The sequence below is a fragment of the Aricia agestis genome, chromosome 7, assembly GCF_905147365.1.
Source record: "Aricia agestis chromosome 7, ilAriAges1.1, whole genome shotgun sequence".
Taxonomy (NCBI): domain Eukaryota; kingdom Metazoa; phylum Arthropoda; class Insecta; order Lepidoptera; family Lycaenidae; genus Aricia; species Aricia agestis.
In genome coordinates, this window is record NC_056412.1 from 4,727,059 (window position 1) to 4,746,067 (window position 19,009).

Genomic DNA, 19,009 nt, shown 5'->3' on the forward strand with positions numbered 1-19,009 from the left:
TTCACAATTTTTTTGACAGATTCAGGATTCTCCATACTTCATCTGTCAAGTTAAGTGGTGGATAGCCTATTCGGCACTTATCAGGAAGTGGTCAAACACGCCCTAAGCAAATTAGTTGTTGAAACCATGTTTTTCTGCATATTAATATTTTAAGGGCCTGTTTTACCACTTCCAGGTGCCGGATAGGCTATCTACAACTTATTTGACAGATTCTCCATACTCTATCTGTCAAGTTAAGTGATGGATAACCTATCCGGCACTTTAATCAGGAAGTGGTGAAACAGGCCCTAAGGAAAATGTTTTTTCAAATTTTCATAATAGCTGCAATTTTATATTTATCATTTATAACACAATAGTTAATTACTACGATAATAATTATAATAGCAGTTGTCTCATAAAATAATTTCCCAGAGTTGTTTATTTTACCGTCTTGTTATCTTTAAATCTCCATTTTATAGAGACTCATAAAATGCTTATTTTTAATCTGAATAATGCGGAAAAGTTATTTAAAACTTTAAGGGCCTGTTTCAGCACTTTCTGGTAAAGTGTCGAATAGGCTATTCAGAGCTTTTTTGACAGATTCTCCATACTTCATCTGTCAAGTTAAGTGGCGGATAAGTGATAATTCGTCACTTATCAGGAAATGGTGAAACAGGCCCTTAAATTTGTATAAATGAGGTACAGCTATGAACATTATATTTTATAGAAAAGTCTCATAGAAATGAGTAAACCAGCGTGAGATATGCACCACTGCATGCATGCATGTTAGAATAATAATTGTACTTATTTTTGTTTAAAAAGTTTTGAGATTGCTACTGTTTCATGGAATTCATAAATCAGATTACAAAGTGTTATTAATTTATTAAAATTGTCACGTTAGATCGCATGTTAAAAGTTTGAAGTGTAGCTATAATAACCTTATCTTTCATCTAAGTATATGATTTTGTATTAATCGACTATGTCAGCTTTTTTTTGGCTATTAAAATTAAATATTCAGTGGAATCACTAAAATAAAGGTGCAGTTTATGATAATAATAGTCGTAATACATGCCACATGGATACAAAATAATAGACTTTATATATGTATAAAATTTTGTTTATTGTATTCGTAGAACTTAGTGCTAATCTGTAGAGATGTAGAAGTCTATACTAGCAGTCACTGGTGTTAGTAGGAGCTGGCGAGGAGCTAGCAGTGACTAGCAAGGTCGGTAGCAGCGGCGGCGGTGCTCCAGCCGCGACGGACAAGCCGCTCCACCCGGACGCGGCTGCGCCTGTAACAAATGTAGATTGTTGAGGTACATTATGGTAATTAACTAGCTAAAAGCCGAGCCTTTGTGAGGGCTCGCGTCGTCACACCTTGACTGACTGATGATAATACATCTAATGCGCTTTGACATAGTAAATAAAAATTACTATGTCAAAGCGCAAATCAATAGGCGTTATAGTTTTTCCGTCAAATGTACCTACCACAAAATGTACAGGTTGTGGGGTATTATACTAGGGCTCGCTTCGCTCGCCCTGATTATTATTATCATGTGTGCGAAGAGATATAATATGAGACTCATGACTCATGAGTACCAGGGCCCCCGTAAGGGCTACTGGCGCCTGGTGTGCATTGCACATAATATGGTAGCGGGGGCCCTGATGAGTACCGACTGATATTCCACTGCAAATCGTATAGAAAGTAATCAGTGAATTAATCCTGTAATACAAAAAAGATAAGGACTATCAGGTACATTCTAAGTAATCGCGGTATATTCCTCCCTCACAATGTAGCACAATCGTTTTATAACGATCGTATCGTCAGCGAGTGATGTCAGGAGTGCTGTCATGACCGCATTCGGCACAATTAAAAAACACTTGAAAACAGAGCTAATAGATTCAACCTCGCCTCCTCAATCGTTGATTCTGTAATAATTAGCAGCATCCCCCCCTCCCCCCCGGCCCCAGCCGTTAATAGTCTGATAAGTATGGAATGTAGCTGCCGTGATTTAACGAAAATTACGCTGGTTTACAAAATTAAAAAAAAAATTGTTGCCTGCAAACTAATAAGTCAGTCTCTATAAGAGTTTTGTGTACTACAATAATTATGTTTCTAAGAAGTGTTCTATCTATCAGCTCGGGTTTTTAAGATATTTCATTTCAAATTTTAAAAAATCTTACATTTTAGCCCATTTTCCATCAGGGCACAAAGTTCTTAAGAGGATACACCAGGGGCTAGAGAAATGAAAAAAAGTACGTGTAATATCTATAGCTGTCTCCCTTACCTCAAGCCTATACCGCAGAACGCGATAGAGACAACTGCAGAAAATCCAGAAAATCAACGATTCGTTGTCCCCTGATTCCTTCTCCAAAACTTAACCGATTTAAGTACTTTTTTCATTAAAGATTAAAATAAGGCTTGAGCTGTGTTCCTATGTTTTGCTTTTTTTGTATAATCTAGCCAAATCTGTTTTCTGGACGTTTGAACATAGCGGAAAATCTGGCCATTTTTTTGGGTTTTTGAACGTTCATATCTTATTTAATAATTAAATGTGGCCGTAGATATTCAGGAAAAAAATTATAACTCTACTAGCATTATCCAGGGAGGAAACAGGGGACAACGTTTGTATGGAAAAAAGGGCGGTGTGGACTCCTCTTAAAGGAACAGCTTTTAGTTTTTAGGGAAAACAAAACTACTGTCGACTAGTGTTATCAATGTCATCTGTTGCAACTTGCAAGCCACAGATGACAGAGGCCCAACCCGTGATCCAAATTTTGACAGCCAACCAATCACAGAGCCTGAACCGTGTCTTGAGACCGAGATGCATCTTGAGTACTGAATATTTATACCAGCCTTAGATCCTTAAGTTAAGTAGCGTCGCGTCTCGGTGATCACCAGTGCCTAGTCAAAATGCATTCGCCAGTTTCGATACCAAAGTAAGATATCGAAAATGTATGGGATTTGACATAACACATAACGCATCATAACATAACATAACGCGTCAAGATCCATAATTTGAAACCTAACTTCGCTATCGAAACTGGCGAACGCATTTTGACTATACTCCACTCGGGCTAACTTGTCGCTAGCGGTCATTGACTTCCTGTCAAAAACTTGTCATTTTCCATATAAAACCACGATTGACAATATCTGACACTTCATTGTCAATCGCGGTTTATATGGAAAATTATAAGTTTTTGACAGGGAGTCAATGACCGCTAGCGACAAGTTAGCCCGAGTGGAGTATAGGAGGCCGTTGCATGGTGAAGTGGAACTGCGCTTTGCGGCCCCAACTACGTGTGACGGACGCTAATGAGAACGAGTGTTATAATTTGGTAATTATTGTTCATATCACGTCACCCCGAAGACAATAGGAAGCTATGGGACATTGTTTATCTCAGCCAGGTGTCGACTGACCTCCAATCTAATACACTATAGCAGCTAACAGCTCAACCTGCGGGCTGCGACCCGCCGGATCTTTATCAGTGGCCCGCGTGAACTTAAACTTAAACATAGATTATTTCAAAATGAGTAGGAAATCGAATATTAATTTGTTGTGACTTGTGCCTAACAAAAACAGTGTAGTCACTTATTTCATTTGTCGTAAAATTCGTGAAAATTTATTCACTATCAATAACTATGAACATCGTTATTTCTATGTTTCAATATTTTTTTATGTGGCCTGCGACACCAAGATACCAAACGTGTTCGAGGCCCGTACAAAAAATAATCGGCCAAGTGCGAGGCTGACTCGCGCACGAAGGGTTCCGTACCTACCGTTATAGAGGAAAAATAGGCGAAAAATTGTGTTTTTGTATTTTAATTTTTTATTTTATTTTAATATTATTCTTAAATATTTAAGTAGACATATAATTAAGGCCTTTGTGAAAATATCAAGTGCCTACCTGTTGCCATTATTGATATCGAGCAAAAAAGGCCTAAATAAATCACGTTTGTTGTATGGGAGCCCCCTTTAAATATTAATTTAATTTTGTTTTAGTAGGTATTTGTTGTTATAGCGACAACAGATATACACAATCTGTGAAAATTTCAGAACTCTAGCTATAGCGGTTCTAGAGATACAGCCTGGAGACAGACAGACGGACAGACAGACATCGAAGTCTCATGAATGGGTCCCGTTTTCACCCTTTTGGTACGGAACCCTAAAAAGATTGAGTACCGCGGCTGCTCTATAGTCTATACTCTATAGCTATACACTAGTCTTAAAACTTTAATTGCGAGTACCTTCACATTATTTTCTACTATTTAAAACGCCTTAACATGATTTATTTGGCAATTAAAATTTTAACCATCTATCGCCCCGTATCATGTGATTTGCCTGCTCGATGACATGCAAACTCGGATGGAAATGAAATCGAGTTTCGTGGTAGCCGACGATTGTGCTACAGCTCGAATTCGCCACACTATCAAATACACATCAGGATCGCGGTCGTTGCGGTCAACTGACCCCTCGTTGCTGCAACGACTATCGTGTTTCTACTGTATTACTGTAGCGAATTTGAAATTACAGAATATGTGTATTACATTTATTATGCAGTGTATCTACCACAACTTCTTTACACATTTAAAACAAATTGATACCATTAAAGGTTCTTTTTTTAAGTGGCGATGGAATGTTTTTTTTTTGTGATTTTATTAAGACTATGGTATCAGCAGCTCTACCATGAGTTTAAAACTATAGTATTTATCGATATTCGATACTCGATACCGATACGTAAATATTTAGTATGGCGATTTTAGTTCCGCTAGTGACCGCTAGAGGCGCTGTAAAATTTAGCCATACTCAAAATTTACGGTATTCGGTATCGAGTATCGAGAAATACTATAGCTTTAAACTCATGGTAGAGCTACTGGTATGTATCTTAACGAGTAAGCCCGAGTATCAAATCATAACCCCTAAATAGTCATATTACCATAGAAACAGAGAAGTATACCATCCCGTTTTAAGAGTGCCGCTGTCAAGGTCATGCAAACGCTTGACCTTCGCAACGAGCAAGCCCGTTTAATACACTCTTACGCATAAAACATGTGAATGTTTGGCAACAGTCCCACTACTGGTTGTAAACTCGCAAAGTTTTATACAACGTGTTCAATATTAACCACTTTTCTAAAATGTCTGTGCAGAAATGTGAGAGTGATCTTAATGACGTTACCATAAAGATCCAATCAAAAGTAAAATGAACGTCAGTTATTCGCGGATCTAGACGCACACGCCACCGTGCGTACCGCCCGCAGCGCGGAAGTATATTTAGACGCATTACGCATAAGTAAATAAAACACAATACCGTTTCGAGAATTATGTATTCGATACACGAAACTGGAATGTTATTTATAAGATGTTACTTACATGCGAATTGCTTTATAAAGAGCCCCCAGCAAATATTGACTATTGTTACGTATCTACCAATAATAAAAATATCTGTCAATTGCCGGAAAACGTTGTATAATTTGCATATAAATTAATCGTGGTTCACCCGCATTTCAAATTAAAATATATTTGGATCAAAGTTTGTCTGCTTCATTCCCTAATATATAACCGCATGAACAATAACTCGCATGACACGAGAGTGTGCGACATGTTTGTGTGCGTGTACGAATGAATGTGTATATGTGGGCGTGCGTGCATACATATTGCACGTGTTTATTGTGCGTGTGTGTGTGTACTCACCAGCACTTGGCGCGTCCGCTGCTGGTAGCCGGTGCCGCAGGTCACGCTGCAGCGGCTCCAGGGGCTCCAGGCGCTCACCACGCAGTCCTCGGGCTGCGGCCCCGCTACCGTAGACCCCTCAGCGCCTGCCGCTAAATAGAACAAGAATTATAATGTCACAAGCTGTATCATACTAATTATCATTACAGGCTTCATCGAAATCTATGGTGACATGTATTCCGTTTTAATATGATCTGCATCAGAGAAATTGATTCAGACCTACGCTATTTGGCTGAGTTATGTCAAAATAATGTTAGTCGTGATACTGTAACTGTTGGCTATTGGCTAGGCTCGACACCCGACCAAACTACGTAGGCCCGCGGCGCCATCTTATTATGACGTACTAGCCCAGATATAGAATAGCGATTGTCAAATATTACCATTGACTGCTGGCGGTAGCGGCGCGGCTCCGCTGGGGGCGCCCGGCCCGCCCGCTGAGCCGCCTGCACAAAGAGACACAATGTCAAACATCTAAAAAAAAGTGGAAGTATTATTCCGGAAGTACTTAACTGATAAAAAAGTTACGACTTAAAAATACTAGGGCCCGTTTCACCACTCCCTGATAAGTGCCGGATAGGCTTTAGGCACCACTTAACTTGACACATAGAGTATGGAGAATCTGTCAAAAAGTTGTGGATAGCCCTATCCGGGACTTTATCAGGAAGTGCTTTATGACATACCAATGGGTATTTCATCTAATTTCATTTGACAGTTTGATAGAGCCTAAAGGCCGCCAGGGCCCCCGTAAGGGCTACTGGCGCCTGTGTGCAAGAAAAGGATTTTAGCGCCCCTTTAGGCAAATTTTTTGAGTCCTTGGTTTTGGCGCCCCTAAAGATGGCGATTTGGCGCCCCTAGAGGATGGCGCCCGTGTGCATTGCACACATTGCACATATGGTAGCGGGGGCCCTGAAGGCCGCTATATCAAGTAATTTTGCTCTCGATTTCAATACTGGTATACCTAGTGGGAGCTATTTCAAATATATCATCTTTATGCAGCTTAAACATACTAAAATCTTAATAAGACTTAATCTGCATTCGTTCTACGATGACACTGATGATGATGGACTGACAGGTTCGGAATTAATCTAGGACTTAACACATAAGCACTAGATTCTAGACACAGTCATAGGCAATAAAACAGACGGCGGATTATTAGCTTAATTAATAGCGCGAAGATGATGAGTACATATACATTGTATCAGACATTTCAAAGTCTCATTTCATAATAGAAACACGCAAGCATGTAATAATTTGTAATATTCAACTTAAATTGATTGCAGCTCTAGTCTGGATGGAAGTGAAGATGTCTGTTATTAAAGTAGACTCGTGTCCAACAAATTGACTGTAATGACAAGCCACAGTACACTGATGTACGGTGGATCTTTATTCTACACTGCAGGGATCGCGCACACGTATTATACTTATGCGTAGTTTTACATGGCTGTAGCCTGTATTGTTACTGATTACAAGAATTTAATTTCAAAAACTACGTTACGCTGCTGTATATATTTCCATAACTCATGTTGAAGATGCTATAGCCCGTAGAGTGCTATTTTATCATGGACTTCCTATGAAAGTTATCCTTCATCCTTATATTATTCACTCTCGGTCTCGTCAGGGGTAAAATAACTCTAAAAGAATTGTAGCGTTAGCAATTGCATGTTGACATGCGCGCCGCTAGCTAGGCGGGAATGCCAACTATGATCCACATCCTTCAAGATTGTTCGTGGAGGTATTTTAATGAAGGCGTTTGAATTCATTTACAATGTTTGTCTCAGATTATTTCATCGAGCGACAGTGTTGCATTATGCATCAAAACACGTCACATTGTTGTTAGATAAAACTGTTTATTTAACCAGAATTACGCAAAGGTCTTAATTCACCAATCTAAAATAAATAGTTGTACCTACTTGTAAGATATTAATAATAGTAGAAAAAAGTGACTATAAATAAATTAATCGCCCTTTTCACATAAACACAATAATATGTTGATAAAGTTTTTTACGGTGGACTGTGGTATCGTAAAATTTTGAATAGACATCTGTACGCTCCTGTGGTACACAATTATGGCACGTGTAGTCACTATGACGCGGCTGATGGGGCACATAATGACGCGATTTGTTGTTATGTCAGACTTCATGTGTTCAGGAAATCAGGACACGCCCACATTTCTACTTAATTAAACAACATATAAAAGGAGCCTCATTTCTTATTCGATCCAGTCATTCACTGATTTAGACCTATTAAACTACAATAATAGACTTGATGACTATTTTTTTTTTCTTATTAGTAACTAGCTGTCCCGGTGAACTTCGTGTCACTTTAAAACCTTCCCTGGACTTCTACGAATACTTTAAGACTAAAATTAGCCCAATCCCTTCAGCCGTTTTCGAGTTTTTGCGTTACTAACACAATTGAAAATCCAAGTTTATATATATAGATTGAAAGACCCTTAAAAAATAGAAACATCGCTGAAAGAATGACTCTGATAGCTTAAAAATTCACCAAGATATGACAATTCAAACATCTCATAAAATAGACCTGCCCGAAACGCTCCATACAAAGTGCTACGAAAGACTGACGTCACTCTTTCGTAGTTTGTACGCATCGGGAGAGAACTTTGTTCGATAGGTATATTAAATATTGCGTTTATGAAAGTGGTTTTATAACAAAAGTTGCTTTTAATTGTATAAGTTATCGATTGGTATACAAATATTGAGAAATTTAATTGAAAAAAAAAATCGACTCAATTATCTAACTTTGAAGGCGCATAACATAAAAAAATCCTATCGAGCTGTAATTTTGGGAACACTTATTTTTCACCGTGATTTCTTTATTTTATTAACAAAATTCGCTAATCTTTGACCTTGTCATCATCCCTAATTTCAAATATTAAACCATACTAGTAATTATAACATAACATTGCATTGGTTTGTCGTATAATTTGGTGTTTTAATTAGGCAACGTGGACCAGATGGAACTAGGCACGAGAGTGCATTAATGTTACTTAGTAAAATCGAGGTACCTGGTACACATCATGACGTCATGTTGCTGTCGACACTCCTTAGTCACGTGACAATCCTAAAAAGCGGGCCCCTATACGATCAATTTTACTGTGTAATATCACGTATTGTGCAATATTATTGAACGTATAGGGTTGATATTGAACGCGCCAGTCTTTCAATCTTATTGTCAAATAAATGGTTCAATAATATTGTTCAATCATATTGCACGATAAAATTGATCGCCTAGGGGCCCATTTAGATCATTGCACTAGTGAAAGTGTGTATAGTTACCGACTCGACGCCAACCCAACTCAAAGCACGGTATGTGTGCGACGAGCTTTACTCACCAAGCAGCACGCTGCAGGTTTTTGTGCAGTCGTCCTGCGAGATGAAGTTGTTCTGGTTGCCGCGGCAGCCGCCGTACGTGAAGGGCACGCACATGCCCTTCATCGCCACGAACGCCCAGCGCTGGTACACGCCGCGGCACGGGCCCTGCTCAGGCGCCTCCATGCAGATACCTATGATATTGATTAATATTCAAATTCAAATTCTTTATTAAACACACAGAGAATTCGAATTTTAAATTATATAGGGTCGAACGGCTCGCGACAAACAGTCCTTATTACGTGTTTTTTGTTCTTGTCTGACAAGTTGCAAAGACAGATACGGGACTAAACCCGTACCTAATATAATTTTATAGGGGCTGTATAATCAGTGTGAAGTTCTTAGTAAGGGTAAAACCAAGTAAATTGTAAAAAGACAAAATTTCCAATTTCCCACAGCAGCATACGGCGCGCGAAACAGAAAAATATTAATAAGTAACTTACGCTTAGCGGTGAGCATGTCGATCTCGCAGGAGTCCCGTTCGGTGCAGGGTCGGTGCTGCAGCAGCTCGACCCGGGCGGCGCAGTCCGCCTGGCGCGCGGCCGGCACCAGCAGCAGGCGCGTGCGGAACGCTACGCCGCGCCCGCACGACGCCGAGCACGCCGACCACGACGACCACGGCGTGGTGGGACACGTCGGGTCCGACACGCCCTCCCCCGCCCCCTCCTCTTCGGTGCACGCCGGCTGCATGCATTTCTGGTTCTCCTCTGTAGATTGGTATTCGATTAGAAATCCTGATTTACTATACTTAATCATAAACTCAAGATATCACAAAATGTCGTGCAAAATAGCGAGCGGCATCTGTTTTCACTTGCAGCATTTCCTTTCTGAATAACATTGCAACCAGTAAAAAAAACATCGTGTCAAATACCAGACAGACGTTTAAAGACCCCGGCAATAGAAAATTTCGCAGGACGTATTTGGTACGGGAGTATGTATCAGCCGAGTTCTGTCTCCTACACATACTTTTGATTTAGTGAATAGCTTCGACAAATTAGGCTTTATCTTTTTTTCGTAATGGCTCACCGATCTGCACAAGCGGGCACTTCTTGGGCCCCATGCGGTCGAGGAACTGTCGGCGGCGCGTGGCCACGCCTACTCCGCACGTCACCGAGCACTCGCTCCACGGCCCCCACTCCGACACTGCGCACGCGCCGTCCGACACCCCCGGCTCGGAGTCCGCCTCGTTAACGCCATCATCCCTGCGGACATAAGATAAAGATATTCAAATCAGGTGATAGAAACAAATATATTTTCACACTGGTTAGGATAATATTGACAGCCGTACTAGTACGAACTGTGTGATGGGGCTCAGCTGTCTCTGTTTGCACGTATTCAAATCAAGTGATAGAAACAAATATATTTTCACACTGGTTAGGATAATATTGACAGCCGTACTAGTACGAACTGTGTGATGGGGCTCAGCTGTCTCTGTTTGCACGTCAAGGAAATTATAGTAATACACGAAAGAATTGCGTCACTGGTGTGTCGTATGCAAGCACACACGAGCAAAGCGTCGGCAACTGCTCTTTTTACCGTTGGAAAAGGCCGGTCGAGGAACAATTCGTCCGCAGATATGCTGCTACTTATCTCTTTTACCCAACTACGAAAATTTCACAGGCTTATTGGGCACTCGTGGTCGAGATAATAATTATAAAAGAGACAAGTAGCGATGGACGAATGGACTATACACATGGAGCCATGCAGACTGTATGAGTTTCATTGTACAATCGAGGAAATGGATTCCTAGGTAGTTGACGGACCTACGTCATTTGGTCGGCTTATGTCAAATTCAATGTTAGCTGTGATCGGTTTGATGGGTTTGACTTATCGCGGCCAAATTACTTCACCATCCGCCATCTGCCTAGGAATCAACTTCTCTGATAGTACTATTATCAGCAATTATAATGCGTACATTACCCGTCACGCTAACGGTACTCACTCGCATTCGGGCACGGCGGCGACGCACATCTCCTTGGAGACGAGCTGTCGGTCGCACGCGAACATCTGCGCCTTCTGCGGCATGCGGTACTCGCGCGTGCGCATGCGCAGCCCCTTGCCGCACGTCACCGAGCACGGAGACCACGCCCCCCACTCGCTCACCGCGCACTCCGCTGCAACGCGTGTTATTGATTCGACACATTATTATAACCAATCAAAAATTGTTACACACATCTGAGCTAATGCACAGCGTGGAAACAACAATAATGTGGACGTGTAAGAATAAATCACCTCGACCTTGTAGAGTTTTAAATAATAGAAACAGCATCAAAATGGGCCTTTTATTGAGGACCTATGATATCACAAACAACATATTATAGTCTGTGAAGAAAGTGAAGAAATTAAAAAGTGGCAACATCGTAGTGTCATCCCTATTTTCTTAGATTGATTTGAAAGGGATGACACTACGATGTTGCCACTTTTTAATTTCTTCACTTTCTTGACAGACTATAGAAACGTATATTCCTTCATATACAGCGGCAAATAAAAATTGAAACATATTATAGGAAACCAGAGGCCTTATTCTTACAGATCTTCTTGGCCGGCAACGCACCTGCAGCTTCAAATTCAAATGTTGCGAGTGTCCATGCCGGTAGTTGCTTTCCATCGGGTGACCTGTTTGCTCGTTTGCCCCCTTATTATATAAAAAAAAATTAGAGACTTAGCACATACGTTTATTAGTAGACTGCGTGTTCTCCGCCTCCTCCGTGACGAGCGCCTGCAGCACCTCCTCGTCGCAGGAGCGCGGGATGATCTTCTCCCGGGTGAGGTACAGCCGGGCCATGGGCCTGATCTCCCCGCCCGGGTTGTAGAACGGCGCGCGCGGGTCCTCCGGGTACATGGTGGTGATGCGGTACATCTTCTCGCGAGGGATCGTCTCCGAATTCGGGGACTGGAAATGTAGGCAAAAATGTCAGCAATGAGATAAATCAACTGTATGTGCAGCTGCGTCTACGGTCGAAGAGCGGTTTACCACTTTTTGATTTGTTAACAAATATATATATATATATATATATATATATATATATATATATATATATATATATATATATATATATATATATATATATATATATATATATATATATATATATATATATATATATATATATATATATATATATATATATATATTTGCCAGTTCATATTCGTAGAAGACAGTTCATAATTTTTGCAACAACGAATCCTTCGCGTGGTTAAAATTGCACATAGGACATTTAGGCCAAATTAGGAGCAAATCTCTCTATTTTCTATTTACACAAACAAAAATGAATTTTAAATTATGTTAGTCTCACTAAAACTCGAGGACGGCCGAATCGATATGGCTTAGAATTTTATAATTCTTATTATTAGCAGCCTACGGTATACCACTGCTGGGCAAATCGTATGAAAGAGGGGAGGGGCCCTCTTTCATTCCATAGTTCACGATTTTGTAACACTCTTTGTCGAACGCATCCAGTTCGTCGCGCAACCTTTTCTTGGGTCGGCTAATTTTTGTCTTGAAATATTCGTGTTAGTCCAGGGAATGTTTGCATTAGAAGGAAAGTTATAAGAACCTCACCGGGTCATCTGAATTAAAATAATGTTTTGCTCACCATGTAGGAGATGCCATTGTCAGTTCCGGCGTCGTACGGGTAGAGGTCGATGACCTTGTGCGGCACCCAGGAGCAGTCGCGAGCGCACAGCGACAGCCCGGACACGCCCACCACCCAGTCCGGGGACGGGCCTGAAAACACATTACCTGGGCTGTAAGCCAAGTCGTCATGGTAGGGACATCGAAATTCGATATGTGACACAAGGATCGTTATTGAAAGTTACTCGCTATTTTTCACGAGTACACACACGGGCGTATATATAGCTTTGATAAGGGGCGGCTAACGTAAAAAAGCGGCCAAGTGCGAGTTGGACTCGCCCATGAAGGGTTCTGCAGCAGCCTAAATACCTACTCTGCCTACGGACACGCTCCACAGTAAAATAATTATTATTATATTGTAAATAGAAAAAAAATACATGTACCCCGCCGATGAAAATCGATGGGTACATAATATTATATTGTCGACTGGATAAGTAAGATGAACTATTCATCTAAATCAAGTAAGATGATTAGTAATGAGGGGGTCCGAACCCCCAGGACCCCCCCCCCCCTTATATACGCCCATGAGTACACATTTATCGAAAGTATACTATCGTAAGTGGAGATAGTACAAGTCACACGACTTTAATTTATCATCTTTTTTATATCTATGGACGCTTCACACCACATCAGTCTGGCCCCGTGGTAAGTACCTGAAGAACTTGTGATACGGGTACCATACAACGGAAATATATTAAGTACTTTTATACTATACCACAACTAACATAATAATATATTCTCTGACTATACATACATTTAAGATTTTTATTATATTACAGATATATTTAATACACATCCAAGACCCAGGAACATCGAAACCTTTTTGTTCCGTCGGCGGGATTCAAACCCGCGACCCCCGGCTTGAGCTACCAACTCGCTCACCTACTGAGCAACAGAGGTCGTCGAATAGTCGTGACTCGTGAGATTATAACTTATAACGATAAAAACGTACCGAACATGGAGGCTAGCGACAACAGATGTCGCTTGCGGTCGACGGTGAAGGCGGCGGTGGTGTTGGTGTTGACCTTCGGGTACCACAGCCCCTGGGCCTTCACGATGGACCGCAGCCCGCGCCGCTGCTGCAGCTCCCGCTCCAGCAGGCCCACGGAGCCCCACTCCGCCAGGGACCTAAAACATGATACCATGTAACATAATATCGTCACGTCATGATCAATAGTTTTAAAGCTATCTTGTTAATTATAGGCTTAGTGAAGAAGACACCAATAAGACTTCTAAGCATTTATTCACAACATTGTAATACACAGCTCTACATCACATTCTTACAAGTGACACAACCCTTCATATGTCATATTATACGTTCAACACTTAGATCGCTAATCGCTTTGAATGTGGGACGGGTGTTTAAAATTGTGTTATTTAAAACGCCTGTCCTATTTATGTATTTTGGCAATGTATAAAAAAACTCCTGCCATTAAACTATAATGTACGAAAACGGACGTCCTATCTTAATAAAATGTTATGCGCGTCAATTGCAATTTTGTTCTGGTCACAGTAGCGTACAGTAAAACGAATTTGATATTAGTGTGCTTGTTTTTTTTTAAATATAAACCGTACCTACTACAGAAAATAAAATATTGAAATTCTGCAGAAATTATACGATGTTTTGTCCTAGTCTGTAACATTGGAAAACGGCTCGCTACACAAGAATGAAACACAGCGTATCCATATTCCATTCTTCTGTAACTATTTATATCAGTAAGGATGAACCATTGAATAAATTGAATCCTAGACATTTGAGAGACCAACGTCATTTGGTCGGATCTGTCAATTCAAAGTTAATTGTGAAACTGTCGGCTGAATTTGACGTAACGCGACCAAACTACGTAGGTCTCCCAGGTACCTAGGAATAAATTTCCTCGATGGTACACTGCTAGCTGTTACCTGAAACCATCAGTGGCGATCTCTCCCTCGCCCCAGAAGCTGAAGTTTTTGGGGTGCGTGGCGCCAATCACGTCGGAGAAGTGCGTCAGCCACTGGGCCTCTTTCGGGTAGTCCTTCGGGTGGGTGTGCTCCGACCACAGACCCTCGAAAACCATCTGCAAGGAATCATAAGGGGTTTGAATAAACATCATCGATATAATAATATATTCTATAGTCTATGCTATAAATAGTTTTTGTCCCTTGATGGAAAAATCTTCCAAACCACTCCTATACACTACCACAAGTAGGACGCTACTAGTATCGCGACTGCGCGTTTCGCTGTCACCGCAAAATTGATTCGAGAATCATTTCTTATGTTTACGCCAATGAATGTAGTTGCCGCAAGTGTTTTTCCTATTCCGACTATTCGGATACTTTCCTGCCATGTCAGCGGCTGTGGGCTCCACAAGGTCCGAAATAAAAAAAGTCTCGAATAGCTACGAATTTTGTCGCGAAAAAAACCGTTGATTCGTCGATCCGTTAGTTCAAAATTTGTTTTTTAATCGAACGTTTTTATCGACGGCCTATCCCTACCTATGAGACAGGGCGGTCAAGCGACAGCACAGGGGGCGTTCTGACCGCGTCAAAAATCTTACTGTGTGACTGACCGCTTGAACGCGTGACCGCTCTCTGTCTGATAAGTCCCTTTAACCCATCAATCCCCACGCGGCAGTCGGCTGCCGAGAGCCGCATAACAATTGAAAATTATTGTGTCTGCGATACCCATTATGGAGGTATTAGGTGTAGATATCATGCCGTACTGACCCGGTACTTGGCGTCGTCGCAGGCGCAGCAGTCGGTGACGTCGAGCGAGGTGTCCTCGCACACGCGCCGCGTCAGCTGCCCGTCCTCCGCGAACCACCGCGAAGCGTTCTCGTACACCATCGCCCTGAAAGCGTTCGATATTTCATTTTATGGACATAGCAGAAAACACATTTTTTGCAATGAGAATAAAACACCTTATTTCTACGATGGAGGAAAAATAGATTTATTAAACCAAATTTTTTTAATCGCGGCTTTTACAATAAATATACGATTCCTATTACATAATAAATATCAGCTTTATGCTGTATCCATTATTAGAAATTACCAGGCAGTGCAGAGAATCTAGATTTATAACGTTGAAGATATTATATATGATATTTAATGTACTGTAACTTCGTACCTTACACCTTTCGGAGAAATTTAAGACGAGTATATTAGAGCAATAAAAAAAAATCACTCACTTGAGCAGCACGCAGCCGGAGCCGGCGGGCGGCGCCTTCCACATGACCTGCACTTCCGTCTTGGGCAGGTCGTCGGCCTCCACCACGGAGTTGGTGCACTCCTCGTGGAACTTAGTGAGGGTGTCGGCGAACAGCTCGAAGCGGCCCTGGCGGCGCGAGCGCGCGGTGCCCGGCGCCAGGGGTTCGAGGGTCAGCTGGAACCGCGTGAACTGCTGCACCACCGAGTGTGTACGAGAACCCACCAGTGTCACTAGAATAATGCACAAAATACGGATTCAGTGATTTTTTTCTGGGGATCGAGTTTGACTCTAGAAATATAATATTTTATATTAATGTATTGCATTCCAGTGCCCGTTTACATATAAATTATACCAGTAGAAATTATTAGATGACCGGATTGGAATAATGTAAACCGACCATATTAAAATAATATTAGTAAATATTTAATGCCACAGATTTTAGAAATATTTTTTTTGTATTCTGTGGTTAATAATCTACAAAAACAAAGTATAGAAAGGTTATCACTGTAGTATGTTAAGTAAGTATGGCACTCTCGGGCGACTGATGATATATTTATATCCGTCTAAGATAAGCTTCGCGGAATCTTGAAAAAGGACGCTTTGTATTTTGCCATACAAAATATACAAATTAATTTGTCGTTTAGTATATTGTTATGTTGGATAGGTACCTACTAACAGTAAATTCACTAACTAAGTTCACGTCTATAGATTGGTGTTACTTTCATGCTGGTTGTGTAAAGTGTATACTGCATGAAAGTAACACCAATTAGTAACGTTTGCCCCCTTGTAGTACCAAGTACTCGTTTGCCTTATTTTATTTAAAAAAATACTGACCCACGTATCGCTGCTCGGGCGCGTACCGCTCGACGTCGCCGTTGATGAGGAGGCGGTAGTGGTTGTCGCCGGGGGACTGCAGGCCGGCGGACCGCGGCCGCAGCTCGCACGCTCCCGCCACGCCGACCAGCAGCAGCGCCGCCAGACCCCACATACTGCACGCTGGAAGGCGGAAGCATAGTAAACAAAACTTGTGTAATCCATACCAATACTAATATTACAAAATATGCGAAAGTGTCTCTATTTGTCTGTCTGTCTGTAACCTCTTCACGAACAAACCTCTGAACCGACTTTGCTTTGCATACCACAGAATACATAATATTAGTACAATTAGTACCCATACTAATATTACAAATGGGAAAGAATGCCTATCTATTTGTCTATCTGTCCGTTACCTCTTCAAGAACAAGCCGCTGAATCGATTTTGCTGAGAGGCGTACATTGAGTCTCGAGAAAGGACATAGATATTCCATAACCCGGAATTGTGGCGCAAGTCGCAACTGAGTTACGGGCGCCATCTAGTTATTAATAATATGTAATTGATTTTGCAAACGAAGGCAATAAGATGTTTATCAATGTACTCGTATTTTGATACCATTGCAAAAAAGTTTTTGGAGTTCGAACTTAAGAATCTACCACAGTCCACAACAGAGTCAATAATATCTGAGGTTATAGAAGGCCTTGGAAATGTCCAGTTAGTATTCTCGATAGTATAAGATCTCCGGGGCAGAGAGACAAGTTGCTAGAACTTTTGGTATTGCGCACGATTTTTGAGTCAAGAAAATACGAATAAATTCCTAAGTCCCCCAAAATTTTGACCGGCCGTAACACTCTTCTCCCCCTCAAGTCATAGGGCTGACCAATATAAAATATTACAATATGTAACTTACCGAATACCATCAAGACACTATATTTCGAAGTGGTATTTCGTCAAGTGCGAATTTGTGACTGTCGGGTGGCGGCGGGCGGCGACGGGCGGCGGCGGGCGGTGCAGAGCGATAAGGGGTCGGGGGTCGCTACAGATATGCTCGTGACGAAACCACATCGACTGCTGATTTACGCGATACAATAGCAAGCTCAAGAAACTAGAAGATGTACTCGAAACATGTTTTCATATAATTTTTTTGGAACGGAGTTCCTTATCGCGCGTTGCGAAAGGCGGCCAGACTGAAATGTTGTAACGACACTTTTTTTATTAGTACCTGCATGGTAGGGCAGAGGGCGTTGATAGTATTCCTGGGCGTCAACGAGATGGCGTTTTTGAAAATAACCAGTGACATCTACGTCGGACGTCAGACGTTTATAACTTCGTTCCATCCGGGTGTCCCTTGACACCTCTCAAGATTTTCTTTTCATATCTATTATTATTTAATACATTAATTAAAAATGAAAAATAATATAATAAAATTATGCTACGTGGTATATTGCGATATCAAAATTGGCATAGCATAGGCAGGACCCGATCTACCCATTTAGCCGCTCCAGGCAAATATCATTTTCGCCGCCCTTTACATATACAGGAAACATATTTGTTGGGGGAAAATGGGAGGAATATTTAAGTAAAATACTCAAATATTTCCACTAGCAAACTTAAGCTTTTATACGTGGGAGAGCCATGCTTCGGCACGAATGGGCCGGCTCGACCGGAGAAATACCACGTTCTCACAGAAAACCGGCGTGAAACAGCGCTTGCGCTGTGTTTCGCCGAGTGAGTGAGTTTACCGGAGGCCCAATCCCCTACCCTACCCTTTTCCCTTCCCTACCCTCCCCTATTCCTTCCCTACCCTCCCCTATTTCCTTCCCTACCCTCCCCTATTCCCTTGTAAAGGGCCGGCAACGCACATGCAGCTTTTCTGATGTTGCGAGTGTCCATGGGCGACGGAAGTTGCTTTCCATCAGGTGACCCGTTTGCTCGTTTGCCCCCTTATTTCATAAAAAAAAATCTCAAACTTAAGTGGTGGATGGCTAGGTTGTAAGATAGGAATAAGTCAATTTCGCCGCCCCTCATTTTTGCCGCTCTGAGCAAATGCTCGGCTCGCCCCCCCTTAGATCGGGCCCTGAGCATAGGAAATGAATTAAACAGTAGAAATTAAATGGAACTAAAAAAACAGTAAAAAAGCTGCTGTCACTGTGTGCACACTGCACTGTGCATTGAAACTTACTTAAAACAGTGCAAAGTGGTGACTGGTGTACCACTCATACCAGCAGATACTGGCTCCCACTAGTGTATCAATGTAAATAACTAAATAAGCAT

At 41.5% G+C, this 19,009-nt stretch overlaps 1 protein-coding gene across 3 annotated transcripts; it reads right to left on the reverse strand.

The window, feature by feature from the left end:
• Window positions 1–993: 993 nt before the first annotated feature.
• Window positions 994–17,727, reverse strand: LOC121728762 (spondin-1). Of its 3 annotated transcripts, XM_042117012.1 has the most exons (16): window positions 17,646–17,727; window positions 16,756–16,917; window positions 15,902–16,151; window positions 15,441–15,564; window positions 14,637–14,791; window positions 13,687–13,862; window positions 12,697–12,827; window positions 11,774–11,993; window positions 11,043–11,214; window positions 10,127–10,302; window positions 9,544–9,807; window positions 9,061–9,234; window positions 6,092–6,160; window positions 5,673–5,803; window positions 1,161–1,271; window positions 994–1,005 (listed from the first exon to the last, which is right to left on the reverse strand). In XM_042117012.1, the coding sequence occupies exons 1-15, from the start codon at window positions 17,653–17,655 to the stop codon at window positions 1,197–1,199; spliced, it is 2,289 nt and encodes a 762-aa protein (XP_041972946.1). In that variant the 5' UTR covers window positions 17,656–17,727; the 3' UTR covers window positions 994–1,005; window positions 1,161–1,196. The 3 variants fall into 3 exon arrangements, with proteins under 3 accessions (XP_041972946.1, XP_041972947.1, XP_041972945.1); XM_042117013.1 differs by lacking the exon at window positions 994–1,005 and having other exon boundaries at window positions 1,081–1,271; window positions 6,092–6,154; window positions 9,064–9,234; XM_042117011.1 differs by lacking the exon at window positions 994–1,005 and having other exon boundaries at window positions 1,081–1,271.
• Window positions 17,728–19,009: the final 1,282 nt, after the last annotated feature.